This window comes from Salvelinus fontinalis, chromosome 31 (assembly GCF_029448725.1).
Source record: "Salvelinus fontinalis isolate EN_2023a chromosome 31, ASM2944872v1, whole genome shotgun sequence".
Classification (NCBI taxonomy): domain Eukaryota; kingdom Metazoa; phylum Chordata; class Actinopteri; order Salmoniformes; family Salmonidae; genus Salvelinus; species Salvelinus fontinalis.
The window spans coordinates 15697915-15717435 of record NC_074695.1 but is presented as its reverse complement, the minus strand read 5'-3'; the positions used below and the strand labels follow the sequence as shown (position 1 = coordinate 15717435).

The 19521-nt window shown below is 46.2% G+C and overlaps 1 protein-coding gene across 4 annotated transcripts in view; it reads right to left on the bottom strand.

The window, feature by feature from the left end:
- The window catches only part of LOC129829645 (serine/threonine-protein kinase WNK2-like), a 137613-nt gene that overhangs the window by 107516 nt on the left and 10576 nt on the right, over positions 1-19521 (bottom strand). For all 4 annotated transcript variants that reach the window (XM_055891459.1, XM_055891460.1, XM_055891461.1 and 1 more), the window contains exon 2: positions 1305-2609. In XM_055891459.1, coding sequence (XP_055747434.1) covers positions 1305-2087 — 783 coding nt within the window. In that variant the 5' untranslated portion in view covers positions 2088-2609. The remainder of the gene's footprint in view (positions 1-1304; positions 2610-19521) is intronic.

Below are 19521 nucleotides of genomic sequence, written 5' to 3'. Positions count from 1 at the left end.
CTCCAATGTGCTGCAGTGAGTCTGAATCTCAGACTGAATTGTGAGCAGACAACAGGCTGAGATTATCCCAGGGAAGAGAGAAGCTCCTGAGAAGACTCTTGGGAAGCATTAGGTGTGGGTCTCTGTATGTGTGTGTGTGTGTGTGTGTGTGTGTGCGTGCGTGCGTGTCTGTGTGTGTGTGTGTGTGTGTGTGTGTGCGTGCGTTTGCGTGTGCGTGCGTGGCTGTGTGTGTGTGTGTGTGTGTGTGTGTGTGTGTGTGTGTGTGTGTGTGTGTGTGTGTGTGTGTGTGTGTGTGTGTGTGTGTGTGTGTGTGTGTGTGTGTGTGTGCGTGCGTGTCTGTGCGTGCGTGTCTGTGCGTGTGCGTGTGCGTGTGCGTGTTTGTGTGCGGGTCCTGGTAAGATTTCAACTGACTTTAAGTCATTCATTATGGTGTGTGTAATTTAATACAAAAGTAATAGCTATAGATTTTCCAAACAGACCAGTAAAATCAGCACAATATATTGTTGCCATTGATTAGTACTACCTCCCTACACCTTCCATGCCATTATCTCTAGAGACCACTCACATGTAATTTAACATACTTAAACAGACACTGTTATCATAAACCAGAAATCAAACCGTGGCCTGCATAAAACTGAGCTGAACCAAACCAAGCTGTACTGAGCTGGCCTGCATAAAACTGAGCTGAACCAAACCAAGCTGTACTGAGCTGGCCTGCATAAAACTGAGCTGAACCAAACCAAGCTGTACTGAGCTGGCCTGCATAAAACTGAGCTGAACCAAACCAAGCTGTACTGAGCTGGCCTGCATAAAACTGAGCTGAACCAAACCAAGCTGTACTGAGCTGGCCTGCATAAAACTGAGCTGAACCAAACCAAGCTGTACTGAGCTGGCCTGCATAAAACTGAGCTGAACCAAACCAAGCTGTACTGAGCTGGCCTGCATAAAACTGAGCTGAACCAAACCAAGCTGTACTGAGCTGGCCTGCATAAAACTGAGCTGAACCAAACCAAGCTGTACTGAGCTGGCCTGCATAAAACTGAGCTGAACCAAACCAAGCTGTACTGAGCTGGCCTGCATAAAACTGAGCTGAACCAAACCAAGCTGTACTGAGCTGGTCTGCATAAAACTGAGCCGAGCCAAGCCAAGCTGTACTGAGCTGGCCTGCATACGCATCCACCATACTTGTTGGAGCCGTGCTGAAAATAACATATCCAAGGCAGTACAGTTTGTTTTGGGCCGGCACAATGTCTGAAAAGTGTCTAGCCTCGAGAGAACTAGAAAGAGAGAGTATTGTTCTTTACCTGTAGTTCGCACCAGGCCACCTCCACCCAGGTCTCAGTGTCTAGGCCTTTGTAAACGGTCTTAAAGGCTCCCCTCCCCAGCTCAATGTCAAACTTCAGAAACCTCCCCCCCGGTGAGGTGGCCACGGCCTTCATCTCTGCCTCCTCCTCCTGCTCCCTGTCCCTCTCCTTCCCCGTCTGGGCAGGGGCGGAGGAGGGGGCGTCCTTGGCCCCAGGGTCCTGGGTGGTGCTGGGGCTGGATGGGTCATGGTGAGCGGTGTCGTGTCCTAGTGCTGCGGAAGCTGAGGCGGCGGTGGCGGTAGGGGCCTGGGCCCCGGTGAGGGTGAAGACTGAATCCAGGTGGGGGGCGGAGTGGGACACATCTGGGGGGTCTGCCGCCACCTCGTCCTCCTCCTCGCAGATCTCCACACTCTTCCTGAAGAAACGCTTCTCTCTCCTCAGCCTCGGCCCATGACCTCCTGACCCTGAAGCCACCACGGTCGCAGCCGGGGATGAGGGTGTGGAGAGAGACATAGGTCTAAACGGAGGCATCTCCTCTTCCTTAACATCTCTGTCCTCCATCTCTCCTCGCCCTCCTCTGCTTCCGCCTCCTCTTGGTCCTTCTCCTGTATCCCTACCCTCGGCGGCTCTCCTCTCCTGGGCCTGGGAGGAGGGGAAGTCAGAGGGGGTACTTTGCGTCCTTTCCCTCCTGCCATCCTCCTGCTCCGTCTCCTCCTCTCGCACTCCATCAGGTTTCTCTGAGGAGTCCTCTGTCCCCGTGGGTTCTCCAGGGTCCGTCGCCATGGGGATGCCCCTCCTGCTCCCCGTCCTCTCCTCCTCCGACCCTCTGGTTCTCGTTCAGTCCCCGTCTCTCCTCTCTTTCTGTGGTCCTCTTCTTACCCAGCTTCTAGGTTCTCTGGCTGCTGTTCTTCCAGTGTTGCTGGTGACTACGGGGCTGGGCCCTGCCACTAGAGGCTCCCGTCCTCCTCTCTCCTTTCTTTAGAGTCTTTACAGAGGCATAAAGAGGATGAGCAGCACAGTGCTTCTTATCTCCACTCCGTCCTAGCTTTATGTCCTTACTTTCTTTCTCTCCATCTCCTAAAGTGCTTACCCTTTCCTGTGCACCTTACCAAGGGGACTAACCTCAATAGGCACCTCAATAAAGCCTCACCTCAGCCAACCTTACTATATACACACGCTGAGGCAAAGGAGAGTGTTTAATGTCTCTGGGAAAGAGAGGGAAGCTGAGGGAAGCTAGGGCCTCTTCCTCCTCTTCTAGATAATCTTCTCCTTCAAAGTCTTAAGGTGAATCTCCTCAGGTAAATCCTGTGAAGAAAACAAACAAACACATTAGTATTCAGCAGGCTAGTATAGCGAGATGCTAATAACTTTCCACTGTTCAAGTCATATTCAAATCATTCATTTCCAAGAACACCAGTTTCAGTTTGATGTTTGAGATTGTTTTTGTTTGAGGTTCTGGGTTTGATGGTGAGGTCAGTGGAAGACTGCACAGAGGGAGGATCTGAGAATAATCAAAGTTCTCAGCTCTATCCTGGTACTATATTCCTTTCCACAGTCAGTCCTGTCTGTCAAAGAATGCCTGCTCACAATGTGTAAAATCCTATCAAATCAAATTGTTCTTATTAATGGAGAAATGTTCATACACTCCTTAGAGGAATGGTTTCCTCATTTTGAATGTAACTTATTCCTAATAGGACACTTTAAACACTGCCTGGCTAGTACCCATTTATGGTGTTACTCCCAGGCATTTCCCCAGTGTCTGTTCCATCTCCAGTGTTGATTGCCTTCTAAAAAAGGGAATATTCTGCAATGGGTTTTCTATTTCTGCAGTTTGTGCCGTAGCTAGTAGCAAACTTTTATCTTCTAAATTGCTACAATCCTTAATTTGCCAGCCAGCCGATACCGACTGTTTCTTCCAGTTTCAACCCTCATAAGTCTGCTGAAGAAATGCTCCAGTAATAAGATGCTGGATAACGCAGATGACATGTTCTATGTTTCCAGTGTTTTGGGGTTAATTCTGAAGACTGTCAGGTGATTAATTCATTTTGGATTGGGTGGTTTAAGAACAGGCCCTGCCAGAACAGGCCATGTCAGAACAGGCCATGCTACAAGCTGCCCTTGTATGGTGAGACTTGAGATAATGTAGGCCTACTCTGAGGAAAGGAACCATTAAAATCTGTTAATCAAAAACCCTGATGACAAACTAATCTTTGTTATGGGCCAGTTCAACTAAGTCAAGTTTTCTACAGCCCAGCACCCCTAAAAAGTGTTGTGCATTTAACTTAATAGACTAGTTAAACGAAGGAATCTGTCATCTTGCATAGTTTTGCTTTGAGTTTGTCATCAATCAGAATTTAGTGAGTGTGTTGCAATTTTAGTTGTGTTTGGTGGAGATCAATGGTGGAGACCATTAGTCAATACAGCGGTACTAAATCCTGTTCTGATGATTAAAAATGGATGATTCAGTACTATGGACCATTCATTCCTTCATTATTCATTCATGAGCAGAGGGATCCTCTTAGCGATCTGTCAACTCTTAGCGATATCTGTCAACTCGTACTTGTAGCTACTCTATTACACAGTAACAGCCTTGTCGTCTTGGTAAGCAACTCCAGTGTAGATTTGGCCTTGTGTTTTAGGTTATTGACCTGTTAGAAAGGTTATTGTCCTCCTGAAAGGTTATTGTCCTGCTGAAAGGTTATTGTCCTGCTGAAAGGTTACTGTCCTGCTGAAAGGTTATTGTCCCGCTGAAAGGTTATTGTCCTCCTGAAAGGTTATTGTCCTGCTGAAAGGTTATTGTCCTGCTGAAAGGTTATTGTCCTGCTGAAAGGTTATTGTCCTGCTGAAAGGTTATTGTCCTGTCGAAAGGTTATTGTCCTGCTGAAAGGTTTTTGTCCTGCTGAAAGGTTATTGTCCTGCTGAAATGTTATTGTCCTGCTGAAAGGTTATTGAAAGGTTATTGTCCTGCTGAAAGGTTATTGTCCTGCTGAAAGGTTATTGTCCTGCTGAAAAGTTATTGTCCTGTTGAAAGGTTATTGTTCTGCTGAAAGGTTATTGTCCTGTTGAAAGGTTATTGTCCTGCTGAAAGGTTATTGTCCTGCTGAAATGTTATTGTCCTGCTGAAAGGTTATTGTCCTGCTGAAAGGTTATTGTCCTGCTGAAAGGTTATTGTCCTGTTGAAAGGTTATTGTCCTGCTGAAAGGTTATTGTCCTGCTGAAAGGTTATTGAAAGGTTATTGTCCTGCTGAAAGGTTATTGAAAGGTTATTGTCCTGCTGAAAGGTTATTGTCCTGCTGAAAGGTTATTGTCCTGCTGAAAGGTTATTGTCCTGCTGAAAGGTTATTGTCCTGCTGAAAGGTTATTGTCCTGCTGAAAGGTTATTGTCCTGCTGAAAGGTTATTGTCCTCCTGAAAGGTTATTGTCCTGCTGAAAGGTTATTGTCCTCCTGAAAGGTTATTGTCCTGCCGAAAGGTTATTGTCCTGCTGAAAGGTTATTGAAAGGTTATTGTCCTGCTGAAAGGTTATTGAAAGGTTATTGTCCTGCTGAAAGGTTATTGTCCTGCTGAAAGGTTATTGAAAGGTTATTGTCCTGCCGAAAGGTTATTGTCCTGCTGAAAGGTTATTGTCCTGCTGAAAGGTTATTGAAAGGTTATTGTCCTGCTGAAAGGTTATTGAAAGGTTATTGTCCTGTCGAATAGTTATTGTCCTGCTGAAAGGTTATTGAAAGGTTATTGTCCTGCTGAAAGGTTATTGTCCTGCTGAAAGGTTATTGTCCTGCTGAAAGGTTATTGAAAGGTTATTGTCCCGCTGAAAGGTTATTGAAAGGTTATTGTCCTGTTGAAAGGTTATTGTCCCGCTGAAAGGTTATTGAAAGGTTATTGTCCTGCTGAAAGGTTATTGTCCTGCTGAAAGGTTATTGTCCTGCTGAAAGGTTATTGAAAGGTTATTGTCCCGCTGAAAGGTTATTGAAAGGTTATTGTCCTGCTGAAAGGTTATTGAAAGGTTATTGTCCTGCTGAAAGGTTATTGAAAGGTTATTGTCCTGTCGAATAGTTATTGTCCTGCTGAAAGGTTATTGAAAGGTTATTGTCCTGCTGAAAGGTTATTGTCCTGCTGAAAGGTTATTGTCCTGCTGAAAGGTTATTGTCCTGCTGAAAGGTTATTGTCCTGCTGAAAGGTTATTGTCCTGCTGAAAGGTTATTGTCCTGCTGAAAGGTTATTGTCCTGCTGAAAGGTTATTGTCCTGCTGAAAGGTTATTGTCCTGCTGAAAGGTTATTGAAAGGTTATTGTCCCGCTGAAAGGTTATTGTCCTGTCGAAAGGTTATTGAAAGGTTATTGTCCTGCTGAAAGGTTATTGAAAGGTTATTGTCCTGCTGAAAGGTTATTGAAAGGTTATTGTCCCGCTGAAAGGTTATTGTCCTGCTGAAAGGTTATTGTCCTGCTGAAAGGTTATTGTCCTGCCGAAAGGTTATTGTCCTGCCGAAAGGTTATTGTCCTGCCGAAAGGTTATTGTCCCGCTGAAAGGTTATTGTCCTGCTGTATCTGTTGGAAAGCAGACTGAACAATTTTGCTTGTACTTAGCTCTTTTCCGTAATTTTTTATAAATAAAAAACTCCCTAGTCCTTGCTGATGACAAGCATACCCATAACGTGATGCAGCCACCACCATGCTTGAAAATATGAAGACTGGTACTCCGTGATTTGTTGGATTGGATTTGCCCCAAACATAAAGCTTTGTATTCAGGACATAAAGTTAATTTCTTTGCCACATTTTTTGCAGTTTTACTTTACTGTATTATTGCAAACAGGATGCATGTTTTGGAATATTTGTATTCTGAACAGGCTTCGTTATTTTTACTCTGTCAGTTAGGTTAGTATTGTTGAGTAACTACAATGTTGTTGATCCATCCTCAGTTTTCTATCACAGCCATTAATCTGTGTAACTATTTTAAAGTCACCATTGGCCTCATGGTGTAAACCTTGGGCGGTTTCCTTCCTCTCCTGCAACTGAGTTAGGAAGGACGCCTGTATCTTTCTCGTGACAGGGTGTATTAATACACCATCCAAAAGCTCAATTCATAACCTCACCATGCTCAAAGGGATATTCAATGTCTGCTTTTTTTTACCCATCTACCAATAGGTGCCTTTCTTTGCGAGGCATTGGAAAACGTCCCTGGTCTTTGTGGTTCAATCTGTCTTTGAAATTCACTACTCGACTGAGGGAACTTACAGATAATTGTATGTGTGGTGTACAGAGATGAGGTAGTCATAAAAAAAAAAAAATGAAACACTATTATTGCACACAGTGTGAGTCCATGCAACTTATTATGTGACTTAAGAACATTTTTACTCCTGAACATATTTAGGCTTGCCATAACAAAGGGGTTGAATACTTTGTTAATACATTTCAGTTTTTTATTTTTTATTAATTTGTACACATTTTGAAGAACATAATTCCACTTTGACATTATGGGGTATTGTGTGAAGGCCAGTGAAACAAAATCTAAATTTAACCCATTTTAAATTCAGGCTGTAACACAACAAAATGAGGAAAAAGTCAAAGGGTGTGAATACATTCTGCCCTGTGTGGCTCAGTTGGTAGAGTATGGCGCTTGCAACGCCAGGGTTGTGGGTTCGCTTCCCACGGGGGGCCAGTACAAAAAAAAAAGTATGAATGTATGTACTTGTAAGTCGCTCTGGATAAGAGCGTCTGCTAAATGACTTAAATGTAAATGAAGGCACTGTACATTACTACTTAGACCCATACAGTACAGTAATACATGCTATTGCAAGCTCCTCCATCTGTAGCCTACATTAAGGCTATAGTCTGTTTACAGCATGAGGATTGAGACAAAGATGAAAGGTAGACACTATAACTATAAAGAGCACAAACTCTATTCTGTCTGTAGATACATGTCACAGGAGTACTGTAGGTCTAGCTGCCGTCTAGTCAGGTAGCTACAGTAACATTATTCCAAACCTCTCAATTGACTTATACCTCTTTCACATTACAGTGCTAACCTGAACTTTTCTCTTTGTCCTTTCCTGTCCTTTGACCTTATCAATTGATGTGACCACAAACAAGAGAAAGGAACCAGAGTGGAGACAAACATATTATATAGGACAGACATTAGCCTGGTCCCAGATCTGTTTGTGCTATCTTGCCAACTCCTGTGGTCATTGAACATTCATTGGACAAGACAGCACAAAAAGATCTGGGACCAGACAGTGGGGAATGGGGACAGACATTATATAAGTGAGTCTATGAATGAGACAGACATGGGTTGATAGGTAAGGCCTCAGCAGGAAATAGGTGACACGGGGGAATATCTCCTTTAAACAAGAGCTTATTCCCCAGTGTCCCCAGGGCAAGGAGTTCCCATGGAACAGAGTTATCACAGTGCATCAAACACATTCACACTGACACAGCCCATCCCTCTCTCCCTCACAGTCACTGACTTTCTCCTACACACACATTTACAGGCACACACACACACACACACACACACACACACACACACACACACACACACACACACACACACACACGTATACATGCACACGCATACACAAACACACACATATGCACATACACACACAGATGTGCGTACACACGCACACACGCACACACGCACACACGCACACACGCACACACACACACACACACACACACACAAATTGCCTATAGAAAGTCTACACACCCTTGAACTGTTTTCACATGTCGTTGTGTTACAAAGTGGGATTGAAATAGATTTAATAAAAAATGTGTGTCATTGATCTACACAAATGTCAAAGTGAATTGAAAATGCTACACATTTTTACAAATTAATACAAATGTAATAACTAAAATATAGTCGTTGCATAAGTATTCAAGCCCTTTGTTTAGGCAAGCCTAAATTAGTTCAGAAGTAAAAATTGGTTTAACAAATCACAAAAGTTAAATGGACTCACTCTGTGTGAAATAATAGGGATTGACATGATTTTTGAATGACTAACCCTTCCTCTGTCCTCCATACATTCAACATCTGTAAGGTCCCTCAGTCAAGTATTGAATTTCAAGCACAAATTCAACTACAAAGAGCAGGGAGCTTATCGAAAGCCTCATAAAGAACGGCAGTGATTGGTAGATGGGTAAGAATAACAAATCAGACATAGAATATATCATTAAGCATGGTCAAGATAATAATGATGCTGTGGATGATGTATTAAACCACCCAGACACATCAAAGATGTGAAAGTCGTCCTTCTGAACTGAGCTGCAGGATAGGAAGGAAACTGCTTAGGGATGTCACCATGAGGTCATTGGTGATTTTAAAACACTTACAAAGTTCAATGGCTGAGTCGGGAGAAAACTGAGGATGGATCAACAACATTGTAGTGACTCCACAATAATGACCTAAATGACAGAGTGAAAAGAATAATACAAATATTCCAAAACATGCATATGTATGCATGTAACGGCTTTCCTCTTCCTCTTCATCAGAAGAGGAGGAGCAGGGATTGAACCAAAATGCAGCGGAGTTTGAAGACATATTTATTAAAAAAAACACGAACTCGATTATACACTAACAAAACAACAAACGACGTAGACGCACCTGAACATAAGAACTTACATATAACGAAGAAAGCATGAAACAGGAACAGACTACATAAACCGAAAAACAAACAAACCGAAAACAGTCCCGTGTGGCGCAACGACATACACAGACACAGGAGACAACCACCCACCACGAACACTGTGAAAACACCTACCTAAATATGACTCTTAATTAGAGGAACGCCAAACACCTGCCTCTAATTAAGAGCCATACCAGGCAACCCATAAACCAACATAGAAACAGAAAACATAGAATGCCCACCCAAACTCATGTCCTGACCAACTAACACATACAACAAACTAACAGAAATAGGTCAGGAACGTGACAATGCATCAAAGCACAAAAGTAATACTGCAAAAAAACACAGCAAAGGAATACACTTTTTGGCCTGAATGCAAAGCCTTAAGTTTGGGGCAAATTCAACACAAAACATCACAGCGTAACTGCTTCCTTAATTTCAAGCTTGGTGGTGGCTGCATCCTGGTATGGGTATGCTTGACATCGGCAAAAACTGGGGAGTTTTTCAGGATGAAAAGAAACGGGATGGAGCAAAGCTTAGGAAAGATTCTAGAGGAAAACCAGCTTCAGTCTGCTTTATACCAGTAATTCACCATTCAGCAGGACAATAGCTAACAACACAAAGCCAAATATACACTGCAGTTGCTTACCAAGAACACAGTGAATGTTCCTGATTGGCCTAGTTACAGTTTTGACCTAAACCTGCTTGAAAATCTATGGCAAGACTTGAACATTTCTGTCTAGCCATGATCCCCAACCCCTTGACAGAGCTTGTAGAATTTCGAAAAGAATAATGGGCAAATATTGCACAATCCAGGTGTGCAAAGATCTTATAGGCTTTCCCAAGAAGACTCATAGCTGTAATCTGAGGCTGGCACTAAGACAGCATTGAATGAGCTGTATTCTGCTATAAGAAAACAAGAAAACGCTCACCCAGAGGTGGCGCTCCTAGTAGCTGGGGACTTTAATGCAGGGAAAATTAAATCCGTTTACCAAATTTCTATCAGCATGTTAAATGTTCAACCAGAGGAAAAAACACTGGAACATCTTTATTCCACACACAGAGACGCATACAAAGCTCTCCCTCGCCCTCCATTTGGCAAATCTGACCATAATTCTATCCTCCTGATTCCTGCTTACAAGCAAAAATTAAAGCAGGACGCACCAGTGACTCGATCAATAGAAAAGGGGTCAGATGAAGTAGATACTAAATTACAGGACTGTTTTGCTAGCACAGACTGAAATATGTTCTGGAATTCCTCCAATGGCATTGAGGAGTACACCACATCAGTCACTGGCTTCATCAATAAGTGCATCAATGACGTCGTCCCCACATTGACCGTATGTACATACCCCAACCAGAAGCCATGGATTACAGGCAACATCCGTACTAAGCTAAAGGCTAGAGCTGCCGCTTTCAAGGAGCGAGAAATCCCGCTATGCCCTCTGACAAACCATCAAACAGACAAAGCATCAATACAGGACTAAGATCGAATCGTACAACACCGGCTCGGACACTCGTCGGATGTGGCAGGGCTTGCAAACCATTAGAGACTACAATGGGAAGCACAGCCGAGAGCTGCCCAGTGACACGAGTCTTCCAGACGAGCTAAAACTACTTCTATGCTCGCTTCGAGGCAAATAACACTGAAACATGCATGAGAGCACCAGGTGTTCCGGAAGACTGTGTGATTACGCTCTCCGCAGCCGATGTGAGTAAGACCTTTAAAGAGGTCAACATTCACAAGGCCACAGGGCAAGACGGATTAACAGGACGTGTACTGCGAGCATGCGCTGACCAACTGGCAAGTGTCTTCACTGACATTTTCAACCTCTCCCTGTCCGAGTTTGTAATACCAACATGTTTTAAGCAGACCACCATAGTGCCTGTGCCCAAGAACACTAAGGTAACCTGCCTAAATGACTACCGACCCGTAGCACTCACGTCTGCAGCCATGAAGTGCTGTTCATGGCTCACATCAACACCCTTAGTCCAGAAACCCTAGACCCACTCCAATTTGCATACCGCCCCAACAGATCCACAGATGATGCAATCGCTATTACACTCCACACTGCCCTTTCCCACCTGGACAAAAGGAACACCTATGTCAGAATGCTATTCATTGACTACAGCTCAGCGTTTAACACCATAGTGCCCTCAAAGCTCATAAATAAGATAAGGACCCAGGGACTAAACACCTCCCTCTGCAACTGGATCCTGGACATCCTGACGGGCCGCCCGCAGGTGGTAAGGGTAGTCCCCTCCTGTAATCCCTGTTCACTCATGACTGCACGGCCAGGCACGACTCCTTTCTTTCTAAAACTATCTGCTGAAATTGTTGCCACCCCTATTACTAGCCTTTTCAACCTCTCTTTCGTGTCGTCTGAGATTCCCAAAGATTGGAAAGCAGCTGCGGTCATCCCCCTCTTCAAAGGGGGGACACTCTTGACCCAAACAGCTACAGACCTATATCTATCCTACCCTGCCTTTCTAAGGTCTTCGAAAGCCAAGTCAACAAACAGATTGCCGACCATTTCGAATCCCACCATACCTTCTCCGCTATGCAATCTGGTTTCAGAGCTGGTCATGGGTGCACCTCAGCCACGCTCAAGATCATAAACGATATCTTAACCGCCATCGATAAGAAACAATACTGTGCAGCTCTATTCATTGACCTGGCCAAGGCTTTTGACTCTGTCAATCACCACATCCTCATCGGCAGACTCGACAGCCTTGGTTTCTCTAATGATTGCCTCGCCTGGTTCACCAACTACTTCTCTGATCGAGTTCAGTATGTCAAATCGGAGGGTCTGTTGTCCGGGCCTCTGGCAGTCTCTATGGGGGTGCCACAGGGTTCAATTCTTGGACCGACTCTCTTCTCTGTATACATCAATGATGTCGCTCTTGCTGCTGGTGAATCTCTGATCCACCTCTAGGCAGACGACACTATTCTGTATACTTCTGGCCCTTCTTTTGACACTGTGTTAACCTGTTGAGGACAGAGGGCGCTGTTTTCACTTTGGGGGAAAATCGTGCCCAATTTAAACGGCCTCGTACTCAATTCTTGCCCGTACAATATGCATATTATTATTACTATTGGATAGAAAACACTCTCTAGTTTCTAAAACCGTTTGAATTATATCTGTGAGTAAAACAGAACTCCTTTTGCAGCAAACTTCCTGACAGGAAGTGGAAAATCTGAAATCGATGCACTGTTCTAGGGCCTGCCTAGTAAAGTCCTTGATATTTATTAGTTTAGATGCACTTCATACGTCTTCCACTAGATGTCGACAGGCAGTGAGAAAAGAAATGGAGTGTGTAACTTGATCTGGTGTCGAATAATAGCTCTCGGCATGACGTGTTACCAGTTTCCTGTTTTCTGGAGAGCGCGTGAAGGGACCTGCATTTGCCTTCTGATAAGCTGTCGTTATGGACGACTAATATCTCCGGCTTTGATTTTATTTGATACATGTGACAATATCATCGTAAAGTATGTTTTTTCAATATAGTTTAATCAGATTATTGGAATTTTTTCGGGAGTATTGCCGTGTTCCGTTCTCTGAGTTTGTTGACGATGGAGAGATTCGCGCCACTTGGCTAGTGTGCTTGCTAAATCGAGAGGGAAAAAGGCCGTTCTAAATCCAAACAACGATTGTTCCCGACAAAGGACCCCTTGTACAACATTCTGATGAAAGATCATCAAAAGTAGGACCCATTTTATGATGCTATTTCATATATCTGTCGAACATGTTGTACTAGTCGTTTGCGCCCAGATTTTGGGTACTCTCTCGCTATACCTAAGCTGTATGTCGTAATGAAGTTATTTTTAGAATTCTAACACGGCGATTGCATTAAGTACTAGTGTATCTATCATTTCCTATACAACATGTATTTTTTAGTTATGTTTATGAATAGTTATTTGGTCGGAATATGTGTGTCAGAAAAAGTGTCAGAAAAATATCCGGACGTTGTGGCAAAAAGATGCTACGTTAGCACAACTGATTTCAGCTCTAAATATGCACATTTTCGAACAAAACATAAGTGTATGTATAACCTGGGCTTACCGTGGAGAGCGAGAGTACGGGCAGACACCGTGTTATGCGGAAGAGCGCACGGTGTCTCCTGTACGTGTGCATAGCCCGGTGCGGTACATCCCAGCTCCACGTATCGGCCGGGCTAGAGTGGGCATTGAGCCAGGTGCCAAGAAGCCGGCTCAACGCATCTGGTCTCCAGTGCGTCTCCTCGGGCCGGTGTACATTGCCTTACGCATGGTGTCCCCGGTTCGCCAGCACAGCCCAGTGCGGGTTATTCCACCTCCCCGCACTGGCCTGGCTACGGGGAGCATTCAACCAGGTAAGGTTGGGCAGGCTCGGTGCTCAAGAGCTCCAGTATGCCTGCACGGTCCGGTATATCCGGTGCCACCTCCTCGCTCCAGTCCAGTACCACCAGTGCCAACACCACGCACCAGGCTTCCAGTGCGTCTCCAGAGCCCTGTTCCTCCTCCACGCACTCTCCCTGTGGTGCGTGTCTCCAGCCCGGTACCACCAGTTCCGGCACCACGCACCAGGCCTATAGTGCGCCTTGAGAGTCCAGTGTGCCCTGTTCCTCCTCCACGCACTCGCCCTGTGGTGCGTGTCTCCAGCCCGGTACCACCAGTTCCGGCACCACGCACCAGGCCTATAGTGCGCCTTGAGAGTCCAGTGTGCCCTGTTCCTGCTCCCCGCACTCGCCTAGTGGTGCGTGTCTCCAGTCCGGTACCACCAGTTCCGGCACCACGCACTAGGCCTACTGTGCGCCTCAGCAGGTCAGAGTCGGCCGTCTGCTCAGCGCCGTCTGCGCTGCCCATCTGCCCAGCGCCGTCTGAGCTGCATGTCTGCCCAGCGCCGTCTGAGCTGCCTGTCTGCCCAGCGCCGTCTGAGCCGTCCGTCTGCCCAGCGCCATCTGAGCCGCCCGTCTGTCCAGCGCCATCTGAGCCGCCCGTCTGTCCAGCGCCATCTGAGCCGCCTGTCTGTCCTGAGCCACCAGAGCCATCCGTCAGTCAGGAGCCGCCAGAGCCGCCCGCCAGTCAGGAGCTGCCAGATCCGCCCGCCAGTCAGGAGCTGCCAGAGCCGCCAGCCAGTCAGGAGCTGCCAGAGCCGCCCACCAGTCAGGAGCTGCCAGAGCTGCCCGCCAGTCAGGAGCCAGAGCCCGCCAGTCAGGAGCCAGAGCCGCCCGCCAGTCAGGAGCTGCCAGAGCCGCCCGCCAGTCAAGGGCCAGAGCCGCCCGCCAATCATGAGCTGCCCTCCAGTCATGAGCTGCCCTCCAGTCATGAGCTGCCCTCCAGTCATGAGCTGCCCTCCAGTCATGAGCTGCCCTCCTGTCATGAGCTGCCCTCCAGTCATGAGCTGCCATTCAGTCCGGAGCTGCCATTCAGTCCGGTACCACCAGTTCCGTCACCACGCACCAGGCCTACTGTGCGCCTCAGCAGGCCAGAGTCTGCCGTCTGCCCAGCACCGCCTGCGCTGCCCGTCTGCCCAGCGCCGTCTGAGCTGCCCGTCTGCCCAGCGCCGTCTGAGCTGCCGGTCTGCCCAGCACCGTCTGAGCTGCCGCCTGCACTGCCCGTCTGCCCAGCGCCGCCTGCCCTGCCCTGCTGCCCAGCGCCGTCTGAGCTGCCCGTCTGCCCAGCACCGTCTGAGCTGCCGCCTGCGCTGCCCGTCTGCCCAGCGCCGCCTGCCCGTCTGCCCAGCACCGCCTGCGCTGCCCGTCTGCCCAGCGCCGTCTGAGCTGCCCATCTGCCCAGCGCCGTCTGAGCTGCCCGTCTGCCCAGCACCGTCTGAAATGCCGCCTGCGTTGCCCGTCTGCCCAGCGCCGCCTGCCCTGCCCGTCTGCCCAGCGCCGTCTGAGCTGCCCGTCTGCCCAGCACAGTCCGGAGCTGCCCCTCGGTCCGGAGCTGCCCCTCAGTCCGCCGGAGCTGCCCCTCAGTCCGGAGCTGCCTCTCAGTCCGGAGCTGCCCCTCAGTCCGGAGCTGCCCCTCAGTCCGGAGCTGCCCCTCAGTCCGGAGCTGCCCCTCCGTCCAGAGGCGCCCATCAGTCCAGTGGGGTTAATTTGGAGGGTCACCATTAAAAGGAGGCAACGGAAGCGGGAATTAACTATGGTGGGGTGGGGGCCACGTCCAGCGCCAGAGCCGCCACCGTGGACAGATGCCCACCCAGACCCTCCCCTATAGGTTCAGGTTTTGCAGCCGGAGTCCGCACCTTGGGGGGGGGGGGGGGGGGGGTACTGTCACGTTCCTGACCTTATTTCCTTTGTTTAGTCTTTGTTTAGTTCGTCAGGACGTGAGCTGGGTGGGTGCATTCTATACTTTGTGTTTCTATGTTGGGTTTGTTGTTTGGCCTAAGATGGTTCTCAATCAGAGGCAGGTGTTTGTCATTGTCTCTGATTGGGAACCATATAAGGTTGCCTGTTTTCACTGTTTGTTGGGGGGTGATTGTTTCCTGTCTTTGTGTTCTGCACCAGATAGGACTTTCTCGGTTTTCACATTTGTTATTTTGTATAGTGTTCACGTTATCGTCTCTTTGTTATTAAACATGTTGAACACTAGCCGCGCTGCGTTTTGGTCCTCTCCTTCATCTCAGGAAGAAAACCGTTACACCCCCTTGGATTTCTTCACATTTTATTATGTTACAAAGTGGGATTAAAATTGATTTAATTGTAATTTTTTTGTCCACAATCTACACAAAATACTATGAAAAAGTAGAAGAAAAATGCCCCCAAAAATTACGATTGTTGAAAAATGAAACACTAATATACGTTGATTAGGTAAGTATTTACCCCTTTGGATTTCTTCACATTTTATTGTGTTACAAATTGGGATTCATTGTTTTTTTTTTATTATAAAAAAAAAAGGATCAGAAAGATTAATGAAAAATAAAACACTAATAAACCTTGATTAGATAAGTATTGTTAGAATCACCTTTGGCGGTGATCAAATAAAATGTTATTTGTCACATGCGCCGAAAACAACAGGTATAGAACTTACAGTGAAATGCTTACTTACGAGCCCCTAACCAACAATGCAGTTTACCCCTAAAAAAACACACAAAAAAACACAAAAAAACAATGCAGTTTAAAAAAATATGGATAAGAATAAGAAATAAAAGTAACAAGTAATTAAAGAGCAGCAGTAAAATAACAATAGTGAGACTATATACAGGGGGGTAACAGTACAGAGTCAATGTGCGGGGGCACCGGTTAGTTGAGGTAATATGTACATGTAGGTAGAGTTCTTAAAGTGACAATGCATAGATGATAGAAACAGAGAGTAGCAACAGTGTAAAAGGGGGGGGGGGGGGCAATGAAAATAGCCTAGGTAGCCATTTGATTAGATGTTCAGGAGTCTTATGGTTTGGGGGTAAAAGCTGTTTAGAAGCCTCTTGGACCTAGACTTGGCGCTCCGGTACCGCTCGCCATGCGGTAACAGAGAGAACAGTCTATGACTAGGGTGGCTGGAGTCTTTGACAATTTTTAGGGCCTTCCTCTGACACCGCCTGGTATAGGAAGCTTGGCCCCAGTGATGTACTGTGCCGTTCGCACTACCCTCTGTAGACTCTTGTGGTCGGAGGCCGAGCAGTTGCCATACCAGGCAGAGATGCAACCAGTCGGGATGCTCTCGATGGTGCAGCTGTAGAACCTTTTGAGGATCTGAGGACCCATGCCATATCTTTTCAGTCTCCTGAGGGGGAATAGGTTTTGCCATGCTCTCTTCACGACTGTCTTGGTGTGCTTGGACCATGGTGATGTGGACACCAAGGAACTTGAAGCGCTCAACCTATTCCACTGCAGCCCAGTCGATGACAATGGGGGCATGCTTGGTCCTCTTTTTCCTATAGTCCACAATAATCTAATTTGTCTTGATCACGCTTCTTGCAGTGGAAGAATGTGCAAAGTAGAGATAGAAATAATGGGGTGCAAAGGAGCAAAATAAATAAATAAATACAGTAGGTAAAGAGGTAGTTGTTTGGGCTAAATTATAGATGGGCTATGTACAGGTGCAGTAATCTATGAGCTGCTCTGACAGCTGGTGCTTAAAGCTAGTGAGGGAGATAAGTGTTTCCAGTTTCAGAGATTTTTGTAGTTCGTTCCAGTCATTGGCAGCAGAGAACTGGAAGGAGAGCCAAAGGAAGAATTGGTTTTGGGGGTGACCAGAGAGATATACCTGCTGGAGCGCGTGCTACAGGTAGGTGCTGCTATGGTGACCAGCGAGCTGAGATAAGGGGGGACTTTACCTAGCAGGGTCTTGTAGATGACCTGGAGCCAGTGGGTTTGGCGACGAGTATGAAGCGAGGGCCAGCCAACGAGAGTGTACAGGTCGCAGTGGTGGGTAGTATATGGGGCTTTGGTGACAAAACGGATGGCACTGTGATAGACTGCATCCAATTTATTGAGTAGGGTTTTGAAGGCTATTTTGTAAATGACATCACCGAAGTCGAGGATTGGTAGGATGGTCAGTTTTACAAGGGTATGTTTGGCAGCATGAGTGAAGGATGCTTTGTTGCGGAATAGGAAGCCAATTCTAGATTTAACTTTGGATTGGAGATGTTTGATGTGAGTCTGGAAGGAGAGTTTACAGTCTAACCAGACACCTAGGTATTTGTAGTTGTCCACATATTCTAAGTCAGAGCCGTCCAGAGTAGTGATGTTGGACAGGCGGGCAGGTGCAGGCAGCGATCGGTTGAAGAGCATGCATTCAGTTTTACTTGTATTTAAGAGCAATTGGAGGCCACGGAAGGAGAGTTGTATGGCATTGAAGCTCACCTGGAGGGTTGTTAACCTGTTTGGGCTGCAGGGGCAGTATTGAGTAGCCAGATAAAAGGTGCCCATTTCAAACGGCCTCGTACTCAATTCTTGCTCGTACAATATGCATATTATTATTACTATTGGATAGAAAACACTCTCTAGTTTCTAAAACCGTTTGAATTATATCTGCGAGTAAAACAGAACTCATTTGGCAAAAACTGTATATACACACACACAAAACTGTAACATACGTACGTGCACAACGCGTGCACAACACATGTCCCCTTTAAAAATAAAACAAATCCTGACACCAGGGAAATTACCTCCCAAGTTGGCAGCAAATATGATAAATATCAGTGGTCATAAGAGATAAGGATAACAAACAAAATACTGTTTCGACAAAGCCTGGTTTTGGGAGGCTTTGTATGGTGTGTGTCCCGAATGGCAACATATTTCCTAAATAGTGCACTACTTTTTACCAGGGCCCTGCTCAAACGTAGTGCACTATATAGGGAATAGGATGCATAGGTCTCTGGTCTAAAGTAGTGCACTATATAGGGTGCATAGGTCTCTGCTCAAAAGTAGTGCACTATATAGGGAATAGGGTGCACAAGTCTCTGGTCTAAAGTAGTGCACTATATAGGGTGCATAGGTCTCTGGTCTAAAGTAGTGTACTATATAGTGAATAGGGTGCATAGGTCTCTGGTCTAAAGTAGTGCACTATATAGGGTGCATAGGTCTCTGGTCTAAAGTAGTGTACTATATAGTGAATAGGGTGCATAGGTCTCTGGTCTAAAGTAGTGCACTATATAGTGAATAGGTTGCATAGGTCTCTGGTCTAAAGTAGTGCACTATATAGTGAATAGGGTGCATAGGTCTCTGGTCTAAAGTAGTGCACTATACAGGGAATATGCTGCCATTTGGATCGTAGACCCTGTGTTTTTGTGTGAAGGCACATGTTCACAATCACATCATGTCACTGCTGGTCTGAATCTCATCCATTCAGCCTTGCAGTAATGGAGTTACATCAAGTAGGCCTACATGTAATGAGATGTGAACATCCAGCTGTGTTCTGCCTCTCTGTCCCTCCAGGCTCTTTATGGACCATATAGGTGTGTACACTTGAAATGCAGCCTAACATTTAAAAAAATCATCATGACTCTTTCAGTTGATAATTACGAAACGTTTACAATTAGCCTATTACTGCTCAGCCCCATTTAACCGCAAACTTCTCTATGAAACTGGAACTCAAAGTAGATTTTTTTTTACAGTCTACTGCAAACATGACAAACTAGCTACAGTAAAATGTATCACGTGGTAACCACATACTTCTCTAATGAAACATGAACTCAAAGTATGAAAAAGTAGTTAATGTACAGGCTAATGCAAGCATGGGAAACTAAATTCCATCACATAATTTAGGCTACCACAGTCTCCATCACATAGTACACCATGGACATGGACAACAGAGGGTCCCTCTGTACCACAGAGTCGCTGCACTGCAAACATAACAAACACTGTGCTCCCTCTTTCCCTCTCTCCCTTCTTTTTCATCCCTTCCTTCATGGGCATACACACATTAATCCCCTGGGACTGAACAACTTCTGGTGATTTAGTCAGGCAGACAAAGGAGGAGCCAGGGGAATGGGGTGCGTGCCAGTGTGTGTTTGTGTTTCATTGTGTGCGTGGTCGTGCATGTGTGTGTTGAGGGGGGGGGGGGGGGTGAGGAGGGGGATGCAGTGCTTGTGTGTGTGTGTGTGTGTGTGTGTGTGTGTGTGTGTGTGTGTGTGTGTGTGTGTGTGTGTGTGTGTGTGTGTGTGTGTGTG